This window comes from Heterocephalus glaber, unplaced genomic scaffold, assembly GCF_053883595.1.
Source record: "Heterocephalus glaber isolate CG9 unplaced genomic scaffold, H.glaber_assembly_v1.0 deba00001531, whole genome shotgun sequence".
In the NCBI taxonomy this organism is placed as follows: domain Eukaryota; kingdom Metazoa; phylum Chordata; class Mammalia; order Rodentia; family Bathyergidae; genus Heterocephalus; species Heterocephalus glaber.
In genome coordinates, this window is record NW_028258329.1 from 21,133,638 (window position 1) to 21,156,741 (window position 23,104).

Sequence of the window (23,104 nt, forward strand, 5' to 3'; positions counted from 1 at the left end):
GAAGTGTCTTTTTGTCACTCTTGAACCCTCTGATCTGCCTGTGGTTGTGGTCTCTTCTACCTGCCTGTCAAGTTCCAGCACAGAGTGATGGTCTCTCTCCTGGATGATATTGTGGATCTGGATCTGTCCACAGAGCTGTGTGTTACTTGATGGATTCTTGTTCTCCAGTCCCCTTGGGCCTGCAGATTGCCAAATGTGATAGCATTGGACAGTGGTTTACACCTGGAGTTTCTCCCTATCCTTACTGTCCTTCCCAGCTTCTGTACTTAGGCAGAGCTAGAGTCTAGACTGTTGACTCAGGAGCATTGTTTGCACTCAGCGTTGCCCCCACTTCACCTTCCCCCACCATAACATGTCCTTTGTATCTGAAAGTCCACAGATTTTATTCTGTTTTTTAGCATTGCTTATCTTTCTAGTTTTTTCAATATTTAATGTGTCATTTTTATGTATTCAGAGCATAGAGAGTGCATAAGAATTGAATTTCTATAGTCATCTTGACCAGAAATAGAAGCTTGAGTATTTACATTTAGTTTCCAACACCTGAAAGAAATAACTCTATATCCCTGCACAGAGGCCAAGGGCCTATAGGAACCACATCTGTCTTTTTCATCTTTATATTCTAGGTACCGTCATGGTGCCTTGCATGTTGTAGGTGCACAACAAATGATATTTGTTGTATAATGAAGTATCAAATATAATAAATGTCCTCCATATCTAGGGTCATATATGTATTTTTACTTACTGTCTCAAACTACCAAACATGACTGGAGTATTCAGGAAAAGTAAAAGGATGACCATGACTCTTACTGTGACTGTCATTGAAAATGAACTTATATGTTGTTTCTTTCCAAATAAGAGAGCAGTATCGACCTCTCTCATTTCCAGTTTTTGTTGTTGCTTTTCTTGTTGTTGATGGTGCTATTTGTGTTACTATGAGTTAAACCAGGAGTGCTCTACCATTGAACTACATTCTCAACTCTATTTATTTATTTATTTATTTATTTATTTATTCATTCATTCATTTATTTATTTATTTATTTATATTTTGAGACAGGCAACTCATTAAGTTGCCCAGAATTTCAAACTTGAAATCTTCCTATGTCAGCCTCCTGAGTACTTGGAATTACACCTGTGCACCACCACACCCAGCTCATTTTTCTTCTTGAAAGTAGACCCCGTTCCCCACCATGAGGCACTCTGCTTTCTGAAAATAGATTAAGAGCAACCTGAACAAATTAGACTTGATTCACATTAGAGGCTTAACTCTCAGTTCTCAGAGATTTTCAAGCAGATATTTTAAATCAGGGATCTGTGCATGAGTTTCTGTGGTTCCTACAGGTACAGGAAACTAGAGGCAACTACAGTCCTTTACTGCATCCCCTGTTGTGTGGACGAGCCATTTGGGGTGAGTGTGCTGGGAGGGTCAGCTGGTGTGGCCAATCTGGGTTCCACTCATTCACCTGTTGGCCATCAACAGTCAGGTGAGTGGGGGTTGATGATTGTATACTTATCTCTTTGCCCCCATGGCCTCTCATTCTCCAACAAGCCAGCCTAGGCTGGTTCACATGACACTGGTTACAGTGGACCACAGAGTATGAGCAGAAAGATCCAGAAAGGCTCCTGCTAGGTTCAAAGTGTCTATGAAGTCCTAACTCAAGACTCACACAGTGTGGCCTCCCCTCCACTCTCGGCCAAAGCAAGTCAAGGGTGCAGTAATAGGGGAACTCTGGGGTTGGCTGTTTCTGCAGTCTACCACGGCAACAAAGTGTGATGGAATGGTGGTGGAACCTCCATTACAGTATCAGAGTTTGCCCTCCAGAGTCAGGAACCGATATTTTGGGTGGCTTCACCACTGAACAGCAATGACAGAGATGTTCACTCTGTTGCCTGGCATGTGGCCATGGGATTCTTGATTGTTTCCTCTGAAGGTCACACCCAAGCCGCGGAATGAGGATAGTTCTCTCTGATGCTATTCCCAGCCTGGAAAGTAAGAACTCTGGTCAGGTGTATAAGTCAGTGTCTCTTGAGGACAAAGCACCCTGGAATTTAATCGGTTAAAGCAGCACCTTTTCCTGCCCCTCTGTTTCTGCAGGGTGGCAGCAAGAGCTGGCCCTGTCCTGCTCTCTTATGCAAATTCTGTCAGTCACTGGTCAGTGAAGTGTCCACCTCAGGATCACCCGGTACAGACAGGAAGCTGGGTGCTTCTCTGCCTAGCAGACTCATCAGGGCTTGTCCTCAAGACAGCAGGAGGGCTCATGGGAGCAGATGGAGGTACATGAGGTCCCCGTGGGGTCAAATCGAGTCCCTGAGCCCAGCCCTGCTTCCTTGAGTGGTGAGCAGATTGCAGGGAGCATGGAGGGGTCCAGGCATCTGGTAATCTTTCTTATCTACTCTCTTCAAGAAATTCCAGTATCATTCCTCAACTTTAGGGAAAACACTGTCTCCATTTATATCCCTCCATTAAATATTAATACTGTGTGTGCAATGGTAGTAGTGTGAACAGTAGGAGAAAACCACACTCACATTTAAAACAACCTGGGGTCCCATCAGCATCCATTGATGGAATCCGCTTTACTACCAATCTGTGTGTTCATAGTAAGACCAAAAAAGACATAAATTCCATGGATATACTTCCTAAAGACAGCAACTAACATATTTTCTTCTTCCAATCCATTCTCCTTGTTCGCTAATCCAACCTGGCCGAGACTGGAGCTGCTTTTCTGAAGGGTCTTCTGTGTTCGATTACAGTCTTTGGGGCTTCTTGGTCACATGCTTCACCTTGGCATTGCGGTGTCTGGCCTCTGCCTATCTTTTGGGTTGTATTTTCTTTCTTTTTCCCTTGAGCACCAATCTCTACAGTTAAATAAAACTCTTTGCTGTTTCTTGGGCACATTTGTCCAAGGTCAGCACTAGTGGTTCTCAATTCTGGAGTGTGTGTCTGTGTATGTATGTGTGTGTGCACATGCACATGTGTGCACACACTGCTGGCATCTAACAGGCAGACACCAGGGAGGCTGCTACATGTCTGATGGCCGGCAGCTCCACTGCACAGAATTATCTGGTCTGGGTTGCAGTAGTGTCCAGGCTGAGGAAGCTCACCCTGATCATTTTTGCTCTCTTTTTTAGTCTCTTTTCCCCCCATGCTGCTTCTTCCTAGAAGGCCTCTCCTTTAGTGCTTCATATTGAAAAGCCCCATCCTTAAAAAGGCAGCTCCATTGCCAGGTGTTCCTGGAAACAAGTCCTGGGTAGCCTATTGCTCTTTATTGCTTAGCGCTGAGCAGTTATGGCAGTGTGGGTTCAGTACTACTCCTTGTCATTGTTCTTACTGCGCTTACCTTGGATGCTACTTGAGTGTTAGTGTATTAACTCTTTCTCTGGACCATGTGCTCCTGTGTGACGGGATCCTGTCCTGTCCTCGTTCTCATTCATCTACCATGTGCTTTGCACACAGCAAGCACATAATAAATAAAGGTTGAATGAGGAGAAACATAGATCTTCCCATGTTCTTAGGTCTGATTACTCCTAACAATTCTCTTAATGGATTTAGTTTTGAAAACAATCCAATAAGTGGAATACAAGATTCTGTTCTTGATAATTTAGGTTAAAAAATAAGTAGAAGAACTCATTGTACAATGCATTTAATTATTTGTGCTTATTTCTGCAGCTGTTTAGTGAAAAAATAAGTGGTGCTGAGGGAACGAAGCTAGATGACGAATTTCTGGACATGGAAAGGGTAAGAGAAATTTTAATATGTAAATTGAATTAGAAATTATCTTTTTTAGTTTCTTTTTTATTAGTATATGTTTGTGATACCTAATAATTACATTCATCTTGGGGAATTGATACCTATACATATTGCACCTTAGACGTTGTCCTTTATCGTAATACTGGAAAGGGTGTCAGAGTGGAAAGTGACAGTGCTTAAATATGAGCGTGGATTATGCAACCCAGAAGGCTGTTCTCCCTGACCTCCAAGTCCAGTCTGACTCCCTTGAACCTCATCCAGGGAAGGGGCTTGAGGAAGGAAATGGGATGTGGCCGACAGGTGCCCTCTAGTGGCCAGAAGTCACAGTGCTCAAAAGATGGGCCTCTTGGTTACTGGCAGGCCGTAGTAATTGTGGTTAGCTACGGTGGAGTCAAAGTGTGTTTCTGGGACAAGAACTTTCGGATCTGTAACAGCTGACTTAGCGCATGGAAGACGCAGTCTCTGGTCCTGCACAGCGAGAGTATCTTTGTTCTGGTTTTGCCGTCAGAGAAGCAGTGTGAGCTTGTGTCTGTCCTTCCCCAGCTGGGGAGCAGAGGGATGAGCTGTCTCCTGTTGGCCTCACGCGGCTGTTCAGAGAACCACGAAGAGCACCAGTGTATTTGGAACAGCTAGGAAAACGTGACCACCTTGGCACAGGAACGAGTGTACCACACTCCAGGGGAAGACTGCAATGTCCCTGCCCTGTACCGAGTTGCCTGGGCAGCTGAGCAGCCAACGCTGGCAGAGAGGCAGAGCAGGGCCACCTGTAATTACCAGCCTGCTCAACTTCCATCCCCTATATCTTAGATCTCTGTCTTTTCAATTGTTTATTTTTATGTGTTTGTTTCTTTGTGGTACTAGGGACTGAACCAAGGGCCTTCACACTGAGCTATACTCCCAGCCTTTGTTATTTTTTATTTTGAGACAGGGTCTCACTAAGTCAGGACATTGTCCATACTAGACTCAAACTTGCTATCCTCCTGCCTCAGCCTCCCAGAGTGCTGGGATGACACATGCCTGGCTTTGTTTTGGACTTTTCTCTTTTTGAATACTAGGGATTGAACTTGAAACCTTGCTCCTATGAGGCAGGGGGTGGAACCACTGAGCTAAATCCCCAGCCCGTTTTGGACTTTCTAAAGGAGGCCTGGTTCTAATGATGAGACTCCCCAGAGGAGAGGAGGAGGTGGCATGAGGCTGGGGTGTGGCAGGTTGGGTAGGGGGCAGCTGGTGCTGGGGATGAACTCTAGCCCTGGGCTGTGGCCTGGACAGCGCTGTCCTCAGAGTGCTGTCTTCTGGAGTGCTTGCTTTTCCAGAAGAGAGATACTAAGTTTTTAGAAATGTGAATGCCTTAGAGAGAAAAGGTAATTCTGTTTTTACTTAGAAAAATTTAATTTTCCCAAATTGAAGATCATGGAAACATTTTCACGTCATTGACATTCCTGGAATTTACTTTGAGAAATTGCTTAATATACAGAAGTAGTACATGTAGCACTGTCACTCACAAAATGATTCATTTATAATGCGAAATTTGAAGGCGTCTTTCAAGAGTTACAGTTTTGATTGACAGACTGAAACCTCTCTTGTTTACCTCCTTTTCCCTCCAAAAATTCCAGAAGTGACAGAAGAAATATAAAAATAAAATATATTATCTGTTTTATTGCACCAGTGAAAGGCATGGAAATATATAACATATGACCAGACATTTTAAGAACTTTCTGAAAGTGATATGTTAGTATCAGACTCACTTGAAACATGACTCAGAAATGACAAATTAATGGAAAAAATGTCCCATAACAAATGCTAACCATAAAATATAGGGGAACAATAGTAATATCAGGGTAATTTGATACAAAACAGCACTGAATAGAAAAAGTGCTTTTCTTAAAAAAAATTATAAGATGAAGTCAGTGTAGCTTGTCAGAAAATGATAAAAATTATAAACTATTTTGCACTACAGGCAAATAAAAGCTGTCAGAAATACATGGAGAATTGACAAAAATCAGAATAAAAGACTTCACGTACCTCTCTCATGAAATAACAGATTACACAATTATCAATAGGCTCATGGAATATTTGGATAAAATTTGGTTAATAATTTTGATTATAAACTGATACAGATATCTGCATTCCCCAAATGGAAAATTCACATTCTTCAAATTTTGTAACAGGGCCTGGGTCAGGGCAGAGGAAGTGGGGAATCGGCTTTCAGGCACCTTGTGGGTAAGGTGACCACGTTGAACGGGGCTCTAGATTCAGGCCACCAGCGCAAGGGCTTGATGAAAATACTTTCTCCTCTTTTCTTTCCTGTGTTTCCCAGTGGTTTGCCAAGATATTTACGTCATGTTTGTTAGCCTCAACAGACACACATGCTCAGACACATACATGCATGCATACGCAATAGCCCCAGTTATTCGAGTAGGAGGGTTGGAGTTTTTTCTGTTTCTAATCTACCTGAGTTATTCTTTCTATGTTCACCTTGACCACCCATGTTTGCCAACATGTATAATAGGCACCCTCTAAGATCGGAAAGGGTTTGTTTCCAGATTTTTTTTTTTTTCTAGTACTGGGGATTGAATCCAGGACTTCACATTGAGCTACATCCCCAGCCTTAAAAATTTTTTTTTAAACAGGGTCTTGCTAAATTGCTCAGGCTGGGCTCAGACTTGAGATCCTCGTGCCTCAGCCTCCCAGAGTGCTGGGATTAGAGTGCATCGCCATGGCTGGCTTTGTTTCCAGTTTTGATGCTGGGCCTGGGCTGGAAGCAGCTTGGTGTGTACCTGGCAGGGCCTCTGAGGCAGGAACATATTTTTGGTGAGTTGTTTCCCAGCTTTTTTTTTTTCAAACAATGTAGAAGGATCTAAGGTGAAAAGTCTTTCCCCCTTTGATTGCTGTCATTGTCCTCTTTGGAAGGTGCTTCTGGGGACGGGAATGTAACTCAGCGGCGCCATGCCTCCCCACCAGGTGCAAGGTCCTGAGTCTGATTCTAGTACCAGAAAAGAAAAAAAAAGTTATGTGCTGGGGATATAGCTCAGTGGCCCCTTGCATACCTGGAAGGCTTCCAATCCACAGGGTTGGCTTATCAAAGGGAACATCCTAGGCTGTGTTTTAATTAGTATTTAATTTATTAAAATTAAAAATCTAAAAAACCTAGTTTTCTTGAACTTTAGGCAGAATTTATGAATCTTATTTACAAATAATAGTGATTTGATGTAAAACAATGATTTTTCATCTTCATGTTCCATTAACTCCTAAGTTTAACAGATCCATCCTTAAAATTACCACCAGTTACATGTTGGCCAAATTTTAGAACCCCAAACTGATCACTAACACAGTGTATAGGATTTCCTCACACTTCCTCTCAAATCTGAAACAGAATTTTCCCAAGCACTTACATTTCTTGTAACTCTCATAAGCATTGAGGTGAAAAATTCTTACACATTTCACAAAGGAGCTTCATTCCCAGCTGAACACTCTGGAGAGAACTCAAAGTTTACAGCTTGTTATGTAGCCAGATGCTGCACACACGCGTGCACACTCTTGGACAGCTTGCATACACAGCACTCAGGTATCAGCAGTAGGTTTCAGTCATGTCTGACTCTTTCTGACTGCTTTTTTAAGTTTCTCTGATGCTCCGAATTTAGGCATTCAGCTCAGGGGACAAATTTTTTCCATTAATTTGTCCTTTGAAAATTTGAGACCCTTTACCAGAGCATAGTTTTACAGTTAAAAAGTAAACTTTTGTTTTCATTACTAACCAGGCGACAGCTTGCTCTCTTCCTTGGCAATGTGCCTCGGGCATCTCCCCAGTGCATACAGACCTTCCTTATTTATTTATTTTTTCTCATGACTAAAGAGTATCTCTTTACGTGGCCGTTTCACACTTTATCCAGTTGCCTCCTATTGGTTACACTCTCGGTGGTTTTTGATTCTTAACACTACGCAGAATGGACAGACAGGCACCTTTCTGCACCACTGCCCTTTGCCATCATGTTTCTATGTGATAAATCTCTAGGAATGGAACAGCTGGCAGGTTAACAGCCCTAATATTGGTTAACAGCCCTAATACCTTTGCATTACCATCCTGTCTGAAACGGCCCTTCATTCCACACCAGTATGATACCTAACACTGGGCATCTTTGATCTTAAAAATTTTTTTGTCAATCTTCTGAGTGTAAGTTCTTTTTAATTGACAATTATGAATATTTTGTCAAATGTTTGTACATGATTTATGTTTTCCCTCACTTGTAGATTGCCAGTATATTTTCTTTTGCTTCTTTCTTCTTGAGTTTATTTATTTTTCTTTCTTTTTTTTTTGGCACTGGGGATTGAACTCGGGACCTTGCGCTTGCAAGGCAGGCACCGGAACCACTGAGCTAAATCCCTGACCCCCAAGTTTATTTATTTTTAATAAGAATTCTGTGTGCTGTAGATGTAATGCTTTGTCCTTTGAAGAATTTTCTATTTGCCACTTTTTTTGGGATCAAACCATGTGTTGTCTTTCCTTGTTTAGTTTTTAATTTTCATAAAGTCAGAACTTTGGTCTTTTAATTTATGACCTTAGAGTTCCAGGTGACACTTAGGAGTTTCTTCCTATTCCAGTATTTTAGAGTATGCTCTTTTTTATTTTGAGTTTTTTATAGATCAGTATTTTAAATTCAGCGTGCAGTATGAATCTAACTTTACTATAAATTTTCCAAGTTTTAACCAAAAAAGAAAAAAAAATGAAACTGTGATGAGTCTTTAATTTACATCTTTCCAAAATTAAGTTTTCTCATCTAGAAATGTGGTTTTCAGGTGGTTACTGTGAGTTTCTCATAGGATTTATCCATTATTACTGCTCATATTTTTATTGCTCTTATGAATAGGAATCTCCTTTTCCTTTACATTTTCTTGCAGGCTATTGATAGTATAAAATAAAGCTACTGAAATTTGCATACTTAACTCTACCGTATATTCTCTGTTAACTAACAACCAGAAAGTTTTTGAAAAAAAGAAAGATTCAATCTGAACCAGGCAGAGAAAACTTTAATGTTAACATCTTCTGACCATAGCATAACTGAACATGTTTACTTTAGCTATAATGCTAATATTTATGATTCTCTTGATAATTACTGAGATAGTTTTCAATACGAGTCAGTACTAAGCATAGATAAGCATAGACATTCAAGTACGCCTAGCCGATAGGAAAGTTTGGAGATGTTCTGGTCTATCCAGTCATTCAATGGGAAGTAATAAGTTTTCCAGTTCTGTAAATATTTCATTAACATTCATTTTCATGTTAAGAAGGAAAATAGAGCTCTCTGATGTCATTCATTGGCAGGAAATGATAGATATCCCAACATTAAAAACCGGGAAAATACTGCCTCTTCCCAAAATGTTGAAAACATTCATATGGATTACAATTATCACAGTGGTGTTAAAAGTATTAAATTAATGAAACTCCCTTCTCTATTTGTTCAGTGAATTCATTGAATTTTCTGCTACTAACATTTCTGTGTCTTTTGTCTTGTTTTTAAGAAAATAGATGTTACCAATAAAGCAGTTGCAGAGATTCTTTCAAAAGCCACTGAATACCTTCAGCCGAATCCAGGTAACGTTGGAAAATGTCTTGAAATATTCTGTTGCTTATTTGTTGTCACAGACTCTAATAACCGCAGTATACTTGGCATTTGGTTGACAAAATCTAGAAGCAACTCCCCTGCCATGTTCAAATGTTGAGATTTAATTTTTAAAAGTTAAGTTTTCAGTAACCAGAAGTAGCCAAGTGAATCCTTGTTGATGAGCAACAGCAGTAACTGTTGGTCTGAGTACTAGCTGCAGGCAGTGCTAAGCAAAGGCACCTTCTAACAGGTGCTTCAGAAACCTGCTAAATGTTTTGTAAATATTTTCTTACTTAGTTGTTTCTTCTTTAAATTAAAAAAAAACCACTCCATCCTGTTCTAAAGGGTCCTGTTCTTCCATCCTGTATATTAATTTGAAAGGATTTTCATGTTACTGCTCACATGCTAACGAAAGGAAGTGTGATGAATTTGAAAAACAACACAAGCCAGTTCCCTGTTACATTGGCTTTCTCCAGAGGAGGTCTTTTAATTCCTGAGTCCTCAACCAGTGGGCCCCATGTTTTCTTAGGTTGTGAATTATATGAACCGGTAGGGGGCGCCCAAGCCCGGAGTTCTGCGAATTTACAGGCTGTGAATTTCTGATGCTGCCTTTAATTTTTATGAACTTACTATTTGCATGTAGTTACTGTGATCCCTTTGATTGTAGGAATCAGCACAGACATAACCATCTTAAAATCGAGAAAGTGAAAATTTAAGAAATTTTAAGTTTTATCAAATTTATCCAGGGAGGATGGCAAGTGTAAAATTTACTTTAAAATTATATTGATGATTATGTCTTTTCTCCCGGCTTCATCAGTTATCGAAACGATGAGCTCCTTTTCCTATGTGTCAGCCCACAAATATGTAATAAGTGTTTCTTCTATCTGAAGGCTTTCTGGCGTGTGAGAATGCGCTGTCAGATAGAGACACCAGCCCCAAAAGAGCTGACAGTGGGATGGGGTGGGAGGGTGCTGGCCAGCAGTGAAAGTGTCCCTTGACCAGAGATCTCTGGTTCTTCTTGCAGAAGAGGGGGGGAGTCCTGATGACTATCACTCAGTGCACAACACACCCACTCCAATAGTGGGAAACAGGCTGTGTGTGTGTGTGCGTGTGTGTGTGTGTGTGCGTGGTAGGAAGTGAAGCCTTTGGGCCTGGGCAGCTGGAGGATCAAGGTTTTGAGGCTGAGGTTGGCAGGGTGCAAAAGGCTGGCACTGACTGCCTAAGCCTTGCTACTCAAAGTCTGGTCCGTGGACCAGCAGGACCAGCATCCCCAGAGAAATTGTTGGAAACACAGAATCTTGGGTCCACCCCAGACTCTATATTCTAACAAGATTCCTGGGTTATTTGCCCACATATTAAAGTTTGATGCACACTAGTCTAGAATGCATTAAAAATAAAAGTCTAAATACCACAAACTGATACATGAATCACTCTAGCTTACAGAGTGAGAATGGAATCTCAAACCTGTAGGCTGGTGTTCAATTCATAGTCACTTTCGCCCCAGATGCCTCTCATTTTGTCCTGTATTAATTTCTCTTTAGATCAAACCAGCCTACTCCTTGTCCATTGATAGTATCATAGTTGTCTCCTCTTCTACACTTCACTGACGCTGCTTCCTGCACATTGTAGGAGCATTGTTCAGTCTTTCCTGAGCGTGTTGACATCTTTTCCTTTCCCAGCATCACCCTGGACTTGATTTCCACAATTATATATTCTGCCTCCCTGTGTAACTAGACTGTGAGCTCCTTGAGGGCAGATCTGGAGATCACAGGCTCCTCTGGACTCCTAGGAGTGTACAGTGTGTCGCACAGGCTGGGGATGAGTAGACTCATTGCCTAAGTCAGAGGAGAGAAAGGAAGGTAGGAAGCAGCAATTGCACATCAGGGAGTCTGTTCACTATGGCCAGGGTCTGTCTCCTCCTCCTGGCTGTCTCCCTAGTGACCTTGGATATCACTCAGCTGAATCAGCCCTGGGGAGCACAATGAGGATATTAATTACCAGTTGATAGCTTGAAGCATCCACCTCCCAATTCTATTCTTGCTTTACACTGGGTCCCTGCAAATTTGGTCTACACAGGTGTCAGCATCTGACATTAGGGAGTTGGTAATTTCAAGTGATTCCAGAGTGGCTCCCTGTGGGTGACTTACTATAGCCCTTCCTGCTATTACTGAGAGACAACATGGGCCCTAGTTTCTGTGTTCCACATGGTTATGTGACAGCAAGCTCAGCACCCACCTTGGTAAAGAATCCTGCAAGTCCTGAGGAAATGAAACAGGTCTCTGGCTCCCTGCACCCTTGGGCCTCTGGTGTTTGTATAAGGTGACCTCCATTTGGGCAGCTGCGTTTGTTAAATGCTATGTTTCTGTCACTCTACCTGGTAACTTTAAGGAATTACAAATGATGATGTTTTTAAGCATATAGAGCTAAGCTAGGAATGCTGAATACTGTGTCGAAGATCCGAGGGCAGGTGAAGACCACGGGCTACCCGCAGACGGAGGGGCTGCTGGGGGACTGCATGCTGAAGTATGGCAAGGAGCTTGGGGAGGACTCCACCTTTGGTGAGTGCTGGGCTGCCTGAGAGGAGGGTATGAGTTGTGCACAATAACTTCTGCTTGACAATGTTAGAGTTTTTCTCCTACTACCAGCTAATGCATAGTCATTGCAGTTAGTTTGGAAAACAAGGCAAGTGAAATAAAAGAAATGCTGCCACCACCCATAATCCAGCTCCCCCGACAGGCCTCATTAAACTCCTTGTTGTGTATCCTCTATATCGTCTGTTTATTCTTTTTTTAAATTAAATTCTTTTATTGGTACATTGTAGGTATACAGCACAATTACATTTCTCATTGGGAATTGTACCTTTACATAATGCATCTTAGTTCTTATTTTTTCCCCATTCCTAGCCCTCCCTTCACCCCCTCCACCCTTCCCTATTTACAAAGACTTTATTTCCATTTTTTCCATTTCTCATCATTTTTCCTTTCCCTTCTTTCCTTTCCCCTGCCCCTCCCACTACCCCTACCCCTTTGGACCTTTTCTTCCTATTTTACATTATCGATTATTCATTCTAATCATTGGTACATTTTAGGTATACAATATAATGACATTCATCATTGGAAATTTGCACCTTTACACAGTCTCTCTTGGTTCTTATTTTTCACCCTTGCCCAGCCCTCCCTTCAACCCCTCCATTCCTCTCTATTTACAAAGATTTTGTTCTTATTTTTCCATTTTCTCATATTAATCCCATTCCCTTCTTTTGTTTATTCTTAAAGGTGTATTTTTAAAAATAGATAAACCTTTAAAAATCTGAACCAGGTTGTAGTATATATCTTCTTCTGTAACCTGGTTTTTCCTGCTGATTATATCATGAATCATGACGAATCTTCTATAATATTGCTTTCAAAGGCTGCATAATATTGGATGTACATAGTTATATGTACATCATATCAAATTTTTTTTTCATGTAATTTTTTTGCACAGCATTTATAATAAGCATTTTTCATAAGTAAATCTTTGGAAACATCTCAAGTTTTGTTCTTTGATGTTATTAGGTGAAATTCGCCATAGTAAAATTACTGGCTCAAAAGTGAACTTACTTGTTCAGTTTTCTTTCAGTGTTGATGATTGAACCCAGGGCCAGCTACATCTCCACACCCTCTACTTTTTATTTTTGAGAATGGGTCTCACTAAGTCACTAAGTTGCCCAGGCTGGGCTGGAACTTTTGATCTTTCTGCCTCAGCCTTGCAGAGTACTGAGATAACAGGCCAGTGCCACCAGGCCTGGCTTTTTTAGGTCCTTTGACACATATTCCCAGTGGCCCTCCACAACGATCATTCCAGTTTGACATTCCTGCTAGGAGTGTAAGAGAGTCTTTCCCAACACAGTTACCGATGTGGGAATTCATCCTTTTCATTTACTTTTAAATAACCGATAATTTGAAATAGAGTGTTGTTTAATTTCACTTTCAGATTATATCAACGAGTAGAATCTTGCTCATGTTTGTCACCCATCATCTTCTGGAACTATGTTTGTGTCCTTTCCCTGTTTTCCTTGTTGACCTGTGAGCCGATGGGCAGGACCCTGGCTCCTTGCCGGTCTCCTACGCTGAGGCTAGGCCCCAGGCAGCACCACCTTCTGACCTCACTTTATAGAGAAAGTCTTACTCTTTATTTAGTGGCACTCATTAGTTTTCCTTTATGCTTTCTGATTTGGCATCATGTGTAGAAAATCTTTTCCATCCCAACTCCCTGGGAGCTGTGTAAATGTTTATTTCTACTTTCTTTTGAAATGTATGTTAAGTTTTCTTCTGTTTAAATTTCCCAGCTCCCGAGTTTATTGACAACACTGTACAGCAAAATCCCAAGTGGTCCCAGTGCTTTATAAAAGCCCAAATTTCCCTGCAGTTTTGAGATGATCCTTAAATTATAGACTAAATTTTTATTTTTTAAAGTTTATTTCCATCCTTTCTCTTCTTTCTCAATCTATATCCTGTTTTGATCCAATGTCATGTTGTTTTAAGTATTGTAGTTTTAAAAATATAGTTCACTAAAATTGCCCCTCCTGATTTAAGTGAGAAAAATTACAGGGACATACTTAACATTTTTATTTTTCCAGATGGAGCTTAAGTCATTTTAACCCCCTCCCACTATTAAAAAAACAAAAACTCATTATATTTTGGTTGATCTTTACTTAAATTATAAAACGAAATTGAGGACAAATTGAATTTAATATATTCAGCCTTCCAGGAGAACTTGGTATGGCTGCTACTCACGTAGTGCTAATGAGGCAGGAAATGGAAAATGAGAAATCAATTATTTGGCCATAATAATTATTCTAGGAAATTGGAGGAAAAATCTTTTGAAAATTTGCAAAAAATCTGCAATGTTAAAACATTAATTAATTAGTGACAGTGGGTAACAATCTCCTCCAGTGCAGTATAATGTGGAGTTTACTTTGTTCCTACTTTTCTTACCTGAGGGTACATCGTGGAGGGAACAGGTGACCATCAGCAGGGGCTGGGCCAAGGGGACATTGTTGCCATGCACCTGGCCAGGTGACAGTGTGACAGCCAGCCAGTTAGGTAGCTTCCAGGTGCCCACCCTCTTACAGGAAAGCGGGTTCTGGGGAGCTGATGTCAGCAGGGCACTGGGGACAGAGGGCTGTTTCCTGTCCCAAGCAAGCCTGTGCCCTGAGATGCTTCCCTATTTTTCATGCAAATAAATTGTCTGTGTCCTGGACTGACTGAAAGGATTCAAAGGTTAGGCTTGGGCTGGGCTTTCAGGTTTTCAAGCCTGGGAATTGAGAGACTGTTTTACAAAACCAATTTGGAAAACCCCAAATAGAAGAAGAACAGTTCTAATGCAGCATCTCCTGGGTGTCTTCTTGAGGACCTGCAGTCCTCACTGTGTCCAGCAGCCAGTACCCTTGGTTTGCAGAAATCTTGCGCATTACTGCAGATTAGCTGGACCAACACACCCGGGTGTAACTCAACCCAACTTGCCTGTTCCTGCCCAATCCCAGGAGGGCCGCTCGGCCTCCGTGCCAGAACCTGGTGAGAGCCGGGCGAGTGTGACCCTGCAGGTGGGCTTCGGCCTTGGAGACCTGGCCAGGAGCCCAAGAACCATCTTCAGGGGTGCAGAGCAGCCCCAAGAAGACTCCACAACCAGAAGCTGAGACGAGGCTTTGTTTATTTCTATTTCGATGTTTATTGGTTACCACTTAGCCCCTTGTGAATGAATCCTTTCACTGTTTACAAAGAGAGATTTTACTCCCCAGCTTCTAAGGAGCCCTCGGTGCCAGTTTCCAGGAGCACCGGGTTTTAAAAGGAGCTTGATCTCCACCTAGTGGCCAGCATGGCGAGTGCTTCAGTCTGAGGTATGTTTCATTTCAGGTGGAGGTAAAGCGCAGAAGGTAGAGAGGAAAATGTGGAAAAACAGGAAGGTTTATTTTATTTTACTTTTGCTTTTTCATACTTTTTGAGTAAAGATCCAAAGATGCTGGAGTGAAGGGCTTGTTACACCATCAGGCGCAAAGTTTTGGGAATTGGTTAAAAAATATAACTAGGAGTATTCTCCTGTTTATGTTTGCATTTTCTGTTGAAGGCAATGCGTTGACCGAGGTTGGTGAATCCATGAAGCTAATGGCCGAGGTGAAAGACTCTCTTGATATTAATGTAAAGCAAACTTTTATTGATCCACTTCAGTTACTCCAAGATAAAGATTTAAAAGAGATTGGGGTAAGTCTTCCAGGCTACAACTAAACCTGTTCCTATTTCAAATGATGCTTTTGTTTAAAATCCTTAGCTGGTTTCTGCAGAGACTCATAGCAAAAGTGTTATCTTACTGTGGGTGGTGAAAACACAACTCGGTTCTGTTTTCCTGGGCTGATGGGGAAAGAGTACCGGGAACAGTTAGCCCTCTCTGCTGTGGAGATGGGTGGGGACGTGTGAAATGCTCCCCCAGCTTTAAAACTGCATCTCACTGGGGCCAGCTAGAAGCCTGGCTAACAGTCCATATTTCTACAGCCATTTCTCACATAAGGAGAGGATTCCATAACTCTGCAGTACAGTTTTGATTACCAAAATCATATATCTTAGTTGCATGTTTTGGACACATTGCAGTGGTGGTTTTTATTTTCCCTTACGTCTTGAGGAAATCATTGTCTAGGAGTTGACTGTTTTTCTCTGGAAGGCTGCTAAGAGTAGCTTTCCAGAGCATATGTGGGAACTTCCAGGTCCCTGCAAGGAATTGCACTCTACCTGCTCTATCTTTTGTAGATGTGAAGGCAGGCCCAGGATGTCTACCTCACCAGGGACTTTTCTCTGGGGGTCCAGGTGTCCTCTTTTGGGGCCTCTCAGTGCCTTCAGACCTGACCTGACTGCAGCTCAGGCCAGCCCCAAAGTCACTGAACTGACAGGATGTCCTCTCTCAGGATGTTTTCTCTCTTTAGGTGTAATGAGTCTTGAAGTATGGGCCTTGGATCACTCATTAGAAATGCACATGCTTCTGGCATAGCCCAGACCCCGGAATCAGGAGTTCTGTGGGTGAAGCCAGCAGCAGTCTGTGCTTTATAAAGTCCTTCATAAACATGACTCTGATGCCCACCCCTCCTCCAGCCTATCCTTTCCAGAGATATTTTGTGGGAGATATGAATCCCATGGGTCCAGGCTGTGTGACAGGGACAGAGAGGGTAGGAGCTGGGGCACTGGCCCAGTAGCAGCTCTGCAGTTGAGGGCTGGGAAGGAACAAATGGATGCCAGCTCTTTGGCTCTTCGTTGGTTCATTCATTCTCCCAGCAGCGGTGACTCAGGGGCCTGCTGGACTCGGCCACTGGAGTGGGCACTGGCCACATGTTGCTAAACAAGCACTGGCTCTTGCCCTTGTGGAGTGGAGAGAGAGTCAATAGCTACAGCTGCTGTGAGGGGTGCTGCTGGAGAAGCCAACCCAGGAACACCAAGCCTGGGCACCTCCCTCACCCTGGCTGGGACTGCAAAAGCCTTGGAAGAGGAGCAGCTGGCAGGGCTGACTCAGATGGGTAACTCATCCAGCACAGGCCGGCCAAAGGGCCAGAGCTGGGGAGCAGTCTTGTATGTGCGTGGTCTGCCGGCCGGGGCAGGTAGTAATGGCGGAGGGAGGGCTGGGGTCCTGGAGGACCCTGGGTGTGTCTCAGCATTTAAGAGTCTACACTGAAAGCAAAGGATGTGAAGTGGGGAATGGTTGAATCTGGAGGGTTGGTGACAAATGAAAGCTGAGTGGAGAATGGTGGCACACACCTGTTATCCTAGCACTCTGGCAGGCTGAGGCAGGAGGACTGTAAATTTGGGCCCAGCCTAGGCAACTTAGCAGCTAACAAGACTATCTCAAAAGCAAGCAAACAAGAGGCTGGGGATTTAGCCCGGTGGTGCCACGCCTGCCTAGCAAGTGCTAGTTCCTGAGTTCGGTCCCCAGTACTGGGGAAAAAACCCCAAAAACAAGCAAACAGAAAGGGCTGGGGCTGTAGCTCAGTGTGAAAGCCTTGGTTCATTTCCCAGTACTGAGAAAAAGAAAAAAAGAAGCTGCCTTCCAGGAACTCCTTAAGCACCCCGCTCCCCAGTGGGCGCCCCTCGGCCCCGTACCTGTGCCATCCTTGCCCCAACTTAGGGAAAGCATGTCCCTGTTGCTGTCTCCTACTGGTCTCCACAGATCCAGGGTCCACACCCTTTTGCCATGGCCACAGTCCTGTCCCCTGCAGCCTGATCTTCCCCCTTTTCTCTGCTGGCTCCTCCTGTTCAGCAGCACCCACCCCCATCTCACCATTCTCCACACAGGGCTGTCGCACGAGACCCAAGTCCCTGCAGCTGTGGCTGACCCTGGGGTGACGGTCCCTCAGGCTCCCACAGCTTGGCCCTTGTTCCTCCGTGGGTGCCTCCCCATCCCCCTTAGCTGTCTGCAGCTCCTTCCCAGGGGAGCCATGGTGGCTCTGTCCTCTCTCTGGATTCTGCTGGGGCTCAGTGAGTGTCCTTCTATACCTGGCCATTGGCATCCTGCTTGTCTTCCTCTCTGATTGGATAGTGACTTTCTCAGGGTGGAGACCATGCTGGCTCTGCTGTTGGAGCCACACCCCTGCCACATTCTGTGCTCCCGATTAGGACTGAGGGGATGAACCCAGAGAGGAGATGGCATCTGGGTGGCAGAGATGCCCCAGCACCTTCCCCAGGTGCAGAGCCCGAGGACCAGAGCCCTCCATCTCTGAAACGCAGCACATTTCCATTCTTCCTGAGCTGCTGACCTTGGGAAGGCTGTATGCAAAGTCCTCAGGGTGACTGGTCCCGTAGGGCAGCGAGCACGGCTGTGGGTCCTACATAGTAAGTGTAAGAAATGTGTAAAAGACTCCTAGTCTTAAATCTTGCATTCACTCTGCAGCCAGATAATTTCCTAAGTGGCTTCTTGTTACTCAGCTGCTGTTTGATGTGGAAACTGTACAGATCAAACTTAAACACGTGGGTGCTCAGAGCCTCAGGTTCAGGGAGGCCTTTCCTGTCCCACTGTGCTGTGTCAAGGGTGGAGCCTGCTCACAGAGCACACTGCTTCCTGGCCGCAGCTGACTTGAGATTTGCCCAGAGTGACAAATGCTCCTGACCTCCTCCGTCCTATCAGCCCCTTCACACTTCGTCATCCCAGAAGCCAGAGCCATGCTTCCCACCAGAATGAACAGCATGGGTTATCCATGCGTCAGGGGCACTATCCGTTTTCACACACATTTTAGATATCAAATGTCTGTTTTCCAAGGTTTATGTCATAAACTTGAAGAGCCCCTGCCTTGCCCTGTACAGTTATCTGCTGTACGCTGTTTCTGACATGTATCCCTCTACTTGAATACAAACAGTGACAGGGAACTCACTACCACTCCAGGTGACCCTTTCCCTGAATGGACTGCTCTGTTACCATTATCATTTCTTATTAAAGGGATTAATGTCATTTAGAAATCTCTCCATGGCAGAGGTTGCCTGTGTCTTTCTCACCTCTGTGTTCAGTGATAGCATTTTATACAACTTTTTCTGTAATTGTTTGGGAACTTTAAGGAAGACTCATAAATATCCTTGACTCAAACACGTGCACTAAAAATGTGTGTTTTTAGTCTCTTGGTGAAGAGCTGACTGTTGTGCCAAAAAATGTCCCTATTTTTTGTATGACTCATGTGTTTAGAAGCTCTCTGGCTGTCAACAGAGCTGAAGCGAGGGGATCTTATAAAGGTTGGAAGATGGTATCCGAGCATCATTTTTCTTTTTCTTTTTTTTTTTGTGGTCAGCACTGGGGATTGAATGCAGGGCTTCTGCACTGAGCTACATCTCCAGGCCTTTTTAGCTTTTATTTTGAGGCAAGGTCTCACTAAGTCAGTAGGTCGTCCAAGTTGGGCTCAGTCTTACAATGCACCTGCCTCAGCCTCCCAGAGAGCTGGGATTACAGGCATGCACCTGGCTGTGGATCCCACATCCTGTGTCCCGCACATACACAGGTTCACTCTCTCAACCACCTTCCATTGGTCTGTCTGTTCTGAATGTTCCCACCCACTTGGCCACCACAGTTGACCCCAGAAGGTGCAGAGATGTCTACACATAGTGGTGATGATCAGTCCCCCCCTCAGGAATTTACACTGAGAAGAGGGGACGGATGTTTGCATAACAAAGATTGTTTTGTGTCCCATTGTGAATGTACCCTTCTCTCATGCCCTTCTTCCTCTTTTTTAGCATCACCTGAAAAAGCTGGAGGGCCGCCGCCTGGATTACGATTATAAAAAGAAGCGAGTAGGTAAGATTCCAGATGAAGAAGTCAGACAAGCGGTAGAAAAGTTTGAAGAGTCAAAGGACTTGGCTGAAAGAAGCATGTTTAATTTTTTAGAAAATGATGTAAGTATTTACACCAAACAAGAGACCTTAATGTGAATGAATGTGATTAGCATGTTGAGAAACTCCAAAGCTCTGGTAGTTACGGAAGTTTCCAGAACGTTCTGTAACCATTATCTCCTGCCTCGGAGGTAGCTTCAGACATCCAGCAAGCCCTGACTCAAGTCTCAATTCTTGGGAGGTCCCGTTTATCCCAAGATTGTTTCAGAGATGTTTCAAGCAGGCCCAGTTGCTGGCTTGTCTCAAGATTTCAGGGTAGACCGTTTTTGTCTTGGAGGCCACCCATGGCATTTGTGGTTTCACAGGGGATGGGAAGCTCAAGGCATGAGGCAAGTTGCGTTTTGGCTAAGCCTTGGCATTGCTTGTGAGGCAGACATTTAAGGGCTAGGGCCTCCCTCACCCCACCGCTCTATGGCCTCTATCATCTGAGTGAATGAATATGTGGGGTACAGAAGTGACCTACATTTTCCACAGTGGTGCTTGCGAACTTGGAGATTGTAAAGGTCTTGGGTGGTATTCTCCAGAAATACCAGTATTCTCTTGTACTGTGATTCTAACCACCAGCTTTTATTTCTTTGTCCACATGAAGTGAAATGAAGTGGAACTAAAGGGGATGAGTGCACCCTGATGGCAGGCCGAGGGCCTCCCTTCTTTCTTTGGCTGTGAGGACTCATGTGGTGTTCTTCTGCCTGAGTGGAAGAGGCCTCAGCCACTAGCCCCATCATCAGTCCCTGCACTCAGCGTGGCATCACTGACGCCAGGGGAAATCTCAGCCAGCATTCGCTTTGGGCCTGTTTATTAAACTTTCCCACCTGTGGGAACAAGTCAAGGGATTTATTTCTCCTCAAACCCAAGTCATACTTAGAACAGTTTATTGAAAAGTACACCATGGTTTTCTCTCTTTTTGAGTCAAGTCCAAATATACTGAGCACCTTTTATTCCTTGGTGATTCCTGAGAGAATTACGTCCACTATGCACCATTCTGAGGCCTGGAGAACTAATTGCTACAACTGGAGAAGCCAGTTTGAAATTTCTCATGCCCTCAAAACCACTGAGAACTGGAAAGTTCACTCTATTATGTTTCTCCTTCAATTTTAAAAAAATATTTTATGGGAAACAGGAGGAAGAGTAACAGGTTGCTGTCTGTTTGTCCTCAAATATATAAATTTCCTCTTTGGATTTTCCCCAAGTGATGGGTATTTTTGTTTTGACTCAGATTGCCATATTTTAATTTGCTTGAAGGATTTGGGAAATGTTTTTGAGGTGGCATCAGATGCCCCACAAGGGCCATAGCAGGTGTTGCTGCCCACTCAGGCCTATTAGCAGTGAATCGAAACACAGGTTGTGTCGTGAGCTTCTCGTGGTGGCAGCAGTGAAATTTGAAGGGGACTGTGGTATGCTTTGCGTGTCCGGGGGTCTGACGGTCTCCAGACAAGGACAGAACATCTCCAGTTCAGCAGCTTGCACCCTGTCATGCTGATGCCAGTACCACCTGGTGCTTGGGGGTCAACCCTCGGCTGGGTTTGGCGGGGAGAACAAAGTGCTAATGCACAGGGGGTGGGCAGGAGTTGAACCCACAGCCCGTCCTTAGTCTGTCCCCCATACCCAGGCTGGGGTGGGGTTCTGCGGCCCTTGGATTCTGTTCCCTCTGCACCCACAATCTCATGCCCAGCCTGTGCCACTCATCCTCACAGCCATGCTGCCCCTTTCCTGGGGAAAGGCTGGCAATGGCTGGATTTCCTCTCGGGAGATGATTGTGGCACCAACTCAAGGTGACTGGGACCTGTCTGACTCCCAGGTTGAACACAGCAGATCTGCAAGTCCAGGACTTGACAGGGCTCCCATCTGGCAGACACTGCTGGAGACAGGTGCACACAGTGTCAAGCCTCAGAGGGAGCATGGCAGCTGGCAGCAGGGGTGTCGGTGCTTCCTCCAGACGCTTGGGAAGCGCTGATATTACAGGTTAGAGATGTGGGGATATCAGTTGCCGCAGCATTTACCACTTCAGCCTCTGAGTAACTGAGCAATCAATGCTGAAGCCAGGGTGGAATCAAGGGGTGGATCTTGACAGATGAGATCGCCCAGTAATTGGAAAATGCAGACTTGGTCAGCTGTGCTGGAAGACATGGCACAGGCCCGAGTCCTTGCCCCGCCCCACCCCCCCCCAGCTGGTGGGAGCGAGCCCTAGTGCAGAGCTGGCCAGATTCACTCATCCAACATAACCTGTACAACCTGTGACGCTGCAGCCAGGTGCACAGCTCCACAGGGCCCCGGCTGCTCAGAGTGCCACTGACACGGGGTCACCTATCCTCCTACTTAGGGACAGTCCCGAGTCTCATCCACAGGAAGCATGAAGAGCACTGGAAGAGGACTTGGGAGGGTGAAGGGAGGGGAGTAGAGAGAAACCGGTGGAGAGATGTGTTTGGTGGCACCTGCCCATGTCCATTTAGCACCAGCAACTCAAAGGCCAGAATCTCACTTCCCAGGGAGCATCTGAGCCTCCTCCAGCCCTCAGGTCCTGCAGTCCTGACTAAGACACAATAGAAGCTTCACTGGAGAATGCCCAAAAACATTTGCCACAGCTCTGCATGATTTGGGAAGAGCCGTGACCAGTATCAACAGACTTGGTCTTTCTTGGATGCCCCAGTGAGGTTACATAACTCTTTGTAGGATTTCTCTGGCTAACAGGACATTCATAGGGGTTTCCAAGGTGCAGTTGTTCCTCTGTCTTCACATCTGTGTTCTCACATCTGAGCAACAAGCAGGGAGCCAGCAAAGACCACACTTCAGCACCCTGCCAAAGGTCAGGCTCCCTGAATGTGCTTGAGGAAGGGCAGCAGGGGCCTGGGCCCACAATAAATGTGCAGAGAGTGCTCCCAGGCCCTGGTCTAGGCCTTGGAACCACCACAGGGAGAGTGAGATGTGTGGGACAGAAATCCGGATGCACACACCATCTCATGACTACTTCACAAAGAATAAGAGCCACAGACAGGGCCCTCCTGCCCTTGCCTGCAGTGTCCAGCTGCCCTGGCCATCATGACCAGGTGGGTGCCCAGCCTCTGGCATCAGCTGTTAGAGAGAGATCACTTCACAGGTGGTGTGGAAAGAAGGGAGGGACAGTGCAGAGGCCTGAATTGTTCTGGCCAACATTTCTAAGCAGAAGCTCCACCTGTTTTCCTCAGAATTGGGAATGGGAGATTGGAGAAGAGTCTCCTTTGGCCCCATGCTGCAGGTTTTGCTTATAATGACAGTAAAGATGGATTTCAGGCCTGAGCTTCATTTTGCTTCTTGTTTGAGACCAAGAGCATCATTATTTAACAGGCAGTGGAGCAAGCTGGGGGTGTTTGTCCTCTGGCTTTCTGGGGACCCCTGAG

The 23,104-nt window shown here is 44.5% G+C and overlaps 1 protein-coding gene across 4 annotated transcripts in view; it reads left to right on the top strand.

The window, feature by feature from the left end:
* The window catches only part of Sh3gl3 (SH3 domain containing GRB2 like 3, endophilin A3), a 152,125-nt gene that overhangs the window by 98,689 nt on the left and 30,332 nt on the right, over positions 1-23,104 (top strand). For 3 of the 4 annotated variants that reach the window (XM_004852874.3, XM_087188455.1, XM_087188454.1), the window contains 5 exons: positions 3,665-3,733; positions 9,263-9,335; positions 11,760-11,903; positions 15,451-15,584; positions 19,575-19,733. In XM_004852874.3, the coding sequence (XP_004852931.1) occupies positions 3,665-3,733; positions 9,263-9,335; positions 11,760-11,903; positions 15,451-15,584; positions 19,575-19,733 (579 nt within the window). The remainder of the gene's footprint in view (positions 1-3,664; positions 3,734-9,262; positions 9,336-11,759; positions 11,904-15,450; positions 15,585-19,574; positions 19,734-23,104) is intronic. The other variant, XM_004852875.3, reaches the window with a different exon arrangement.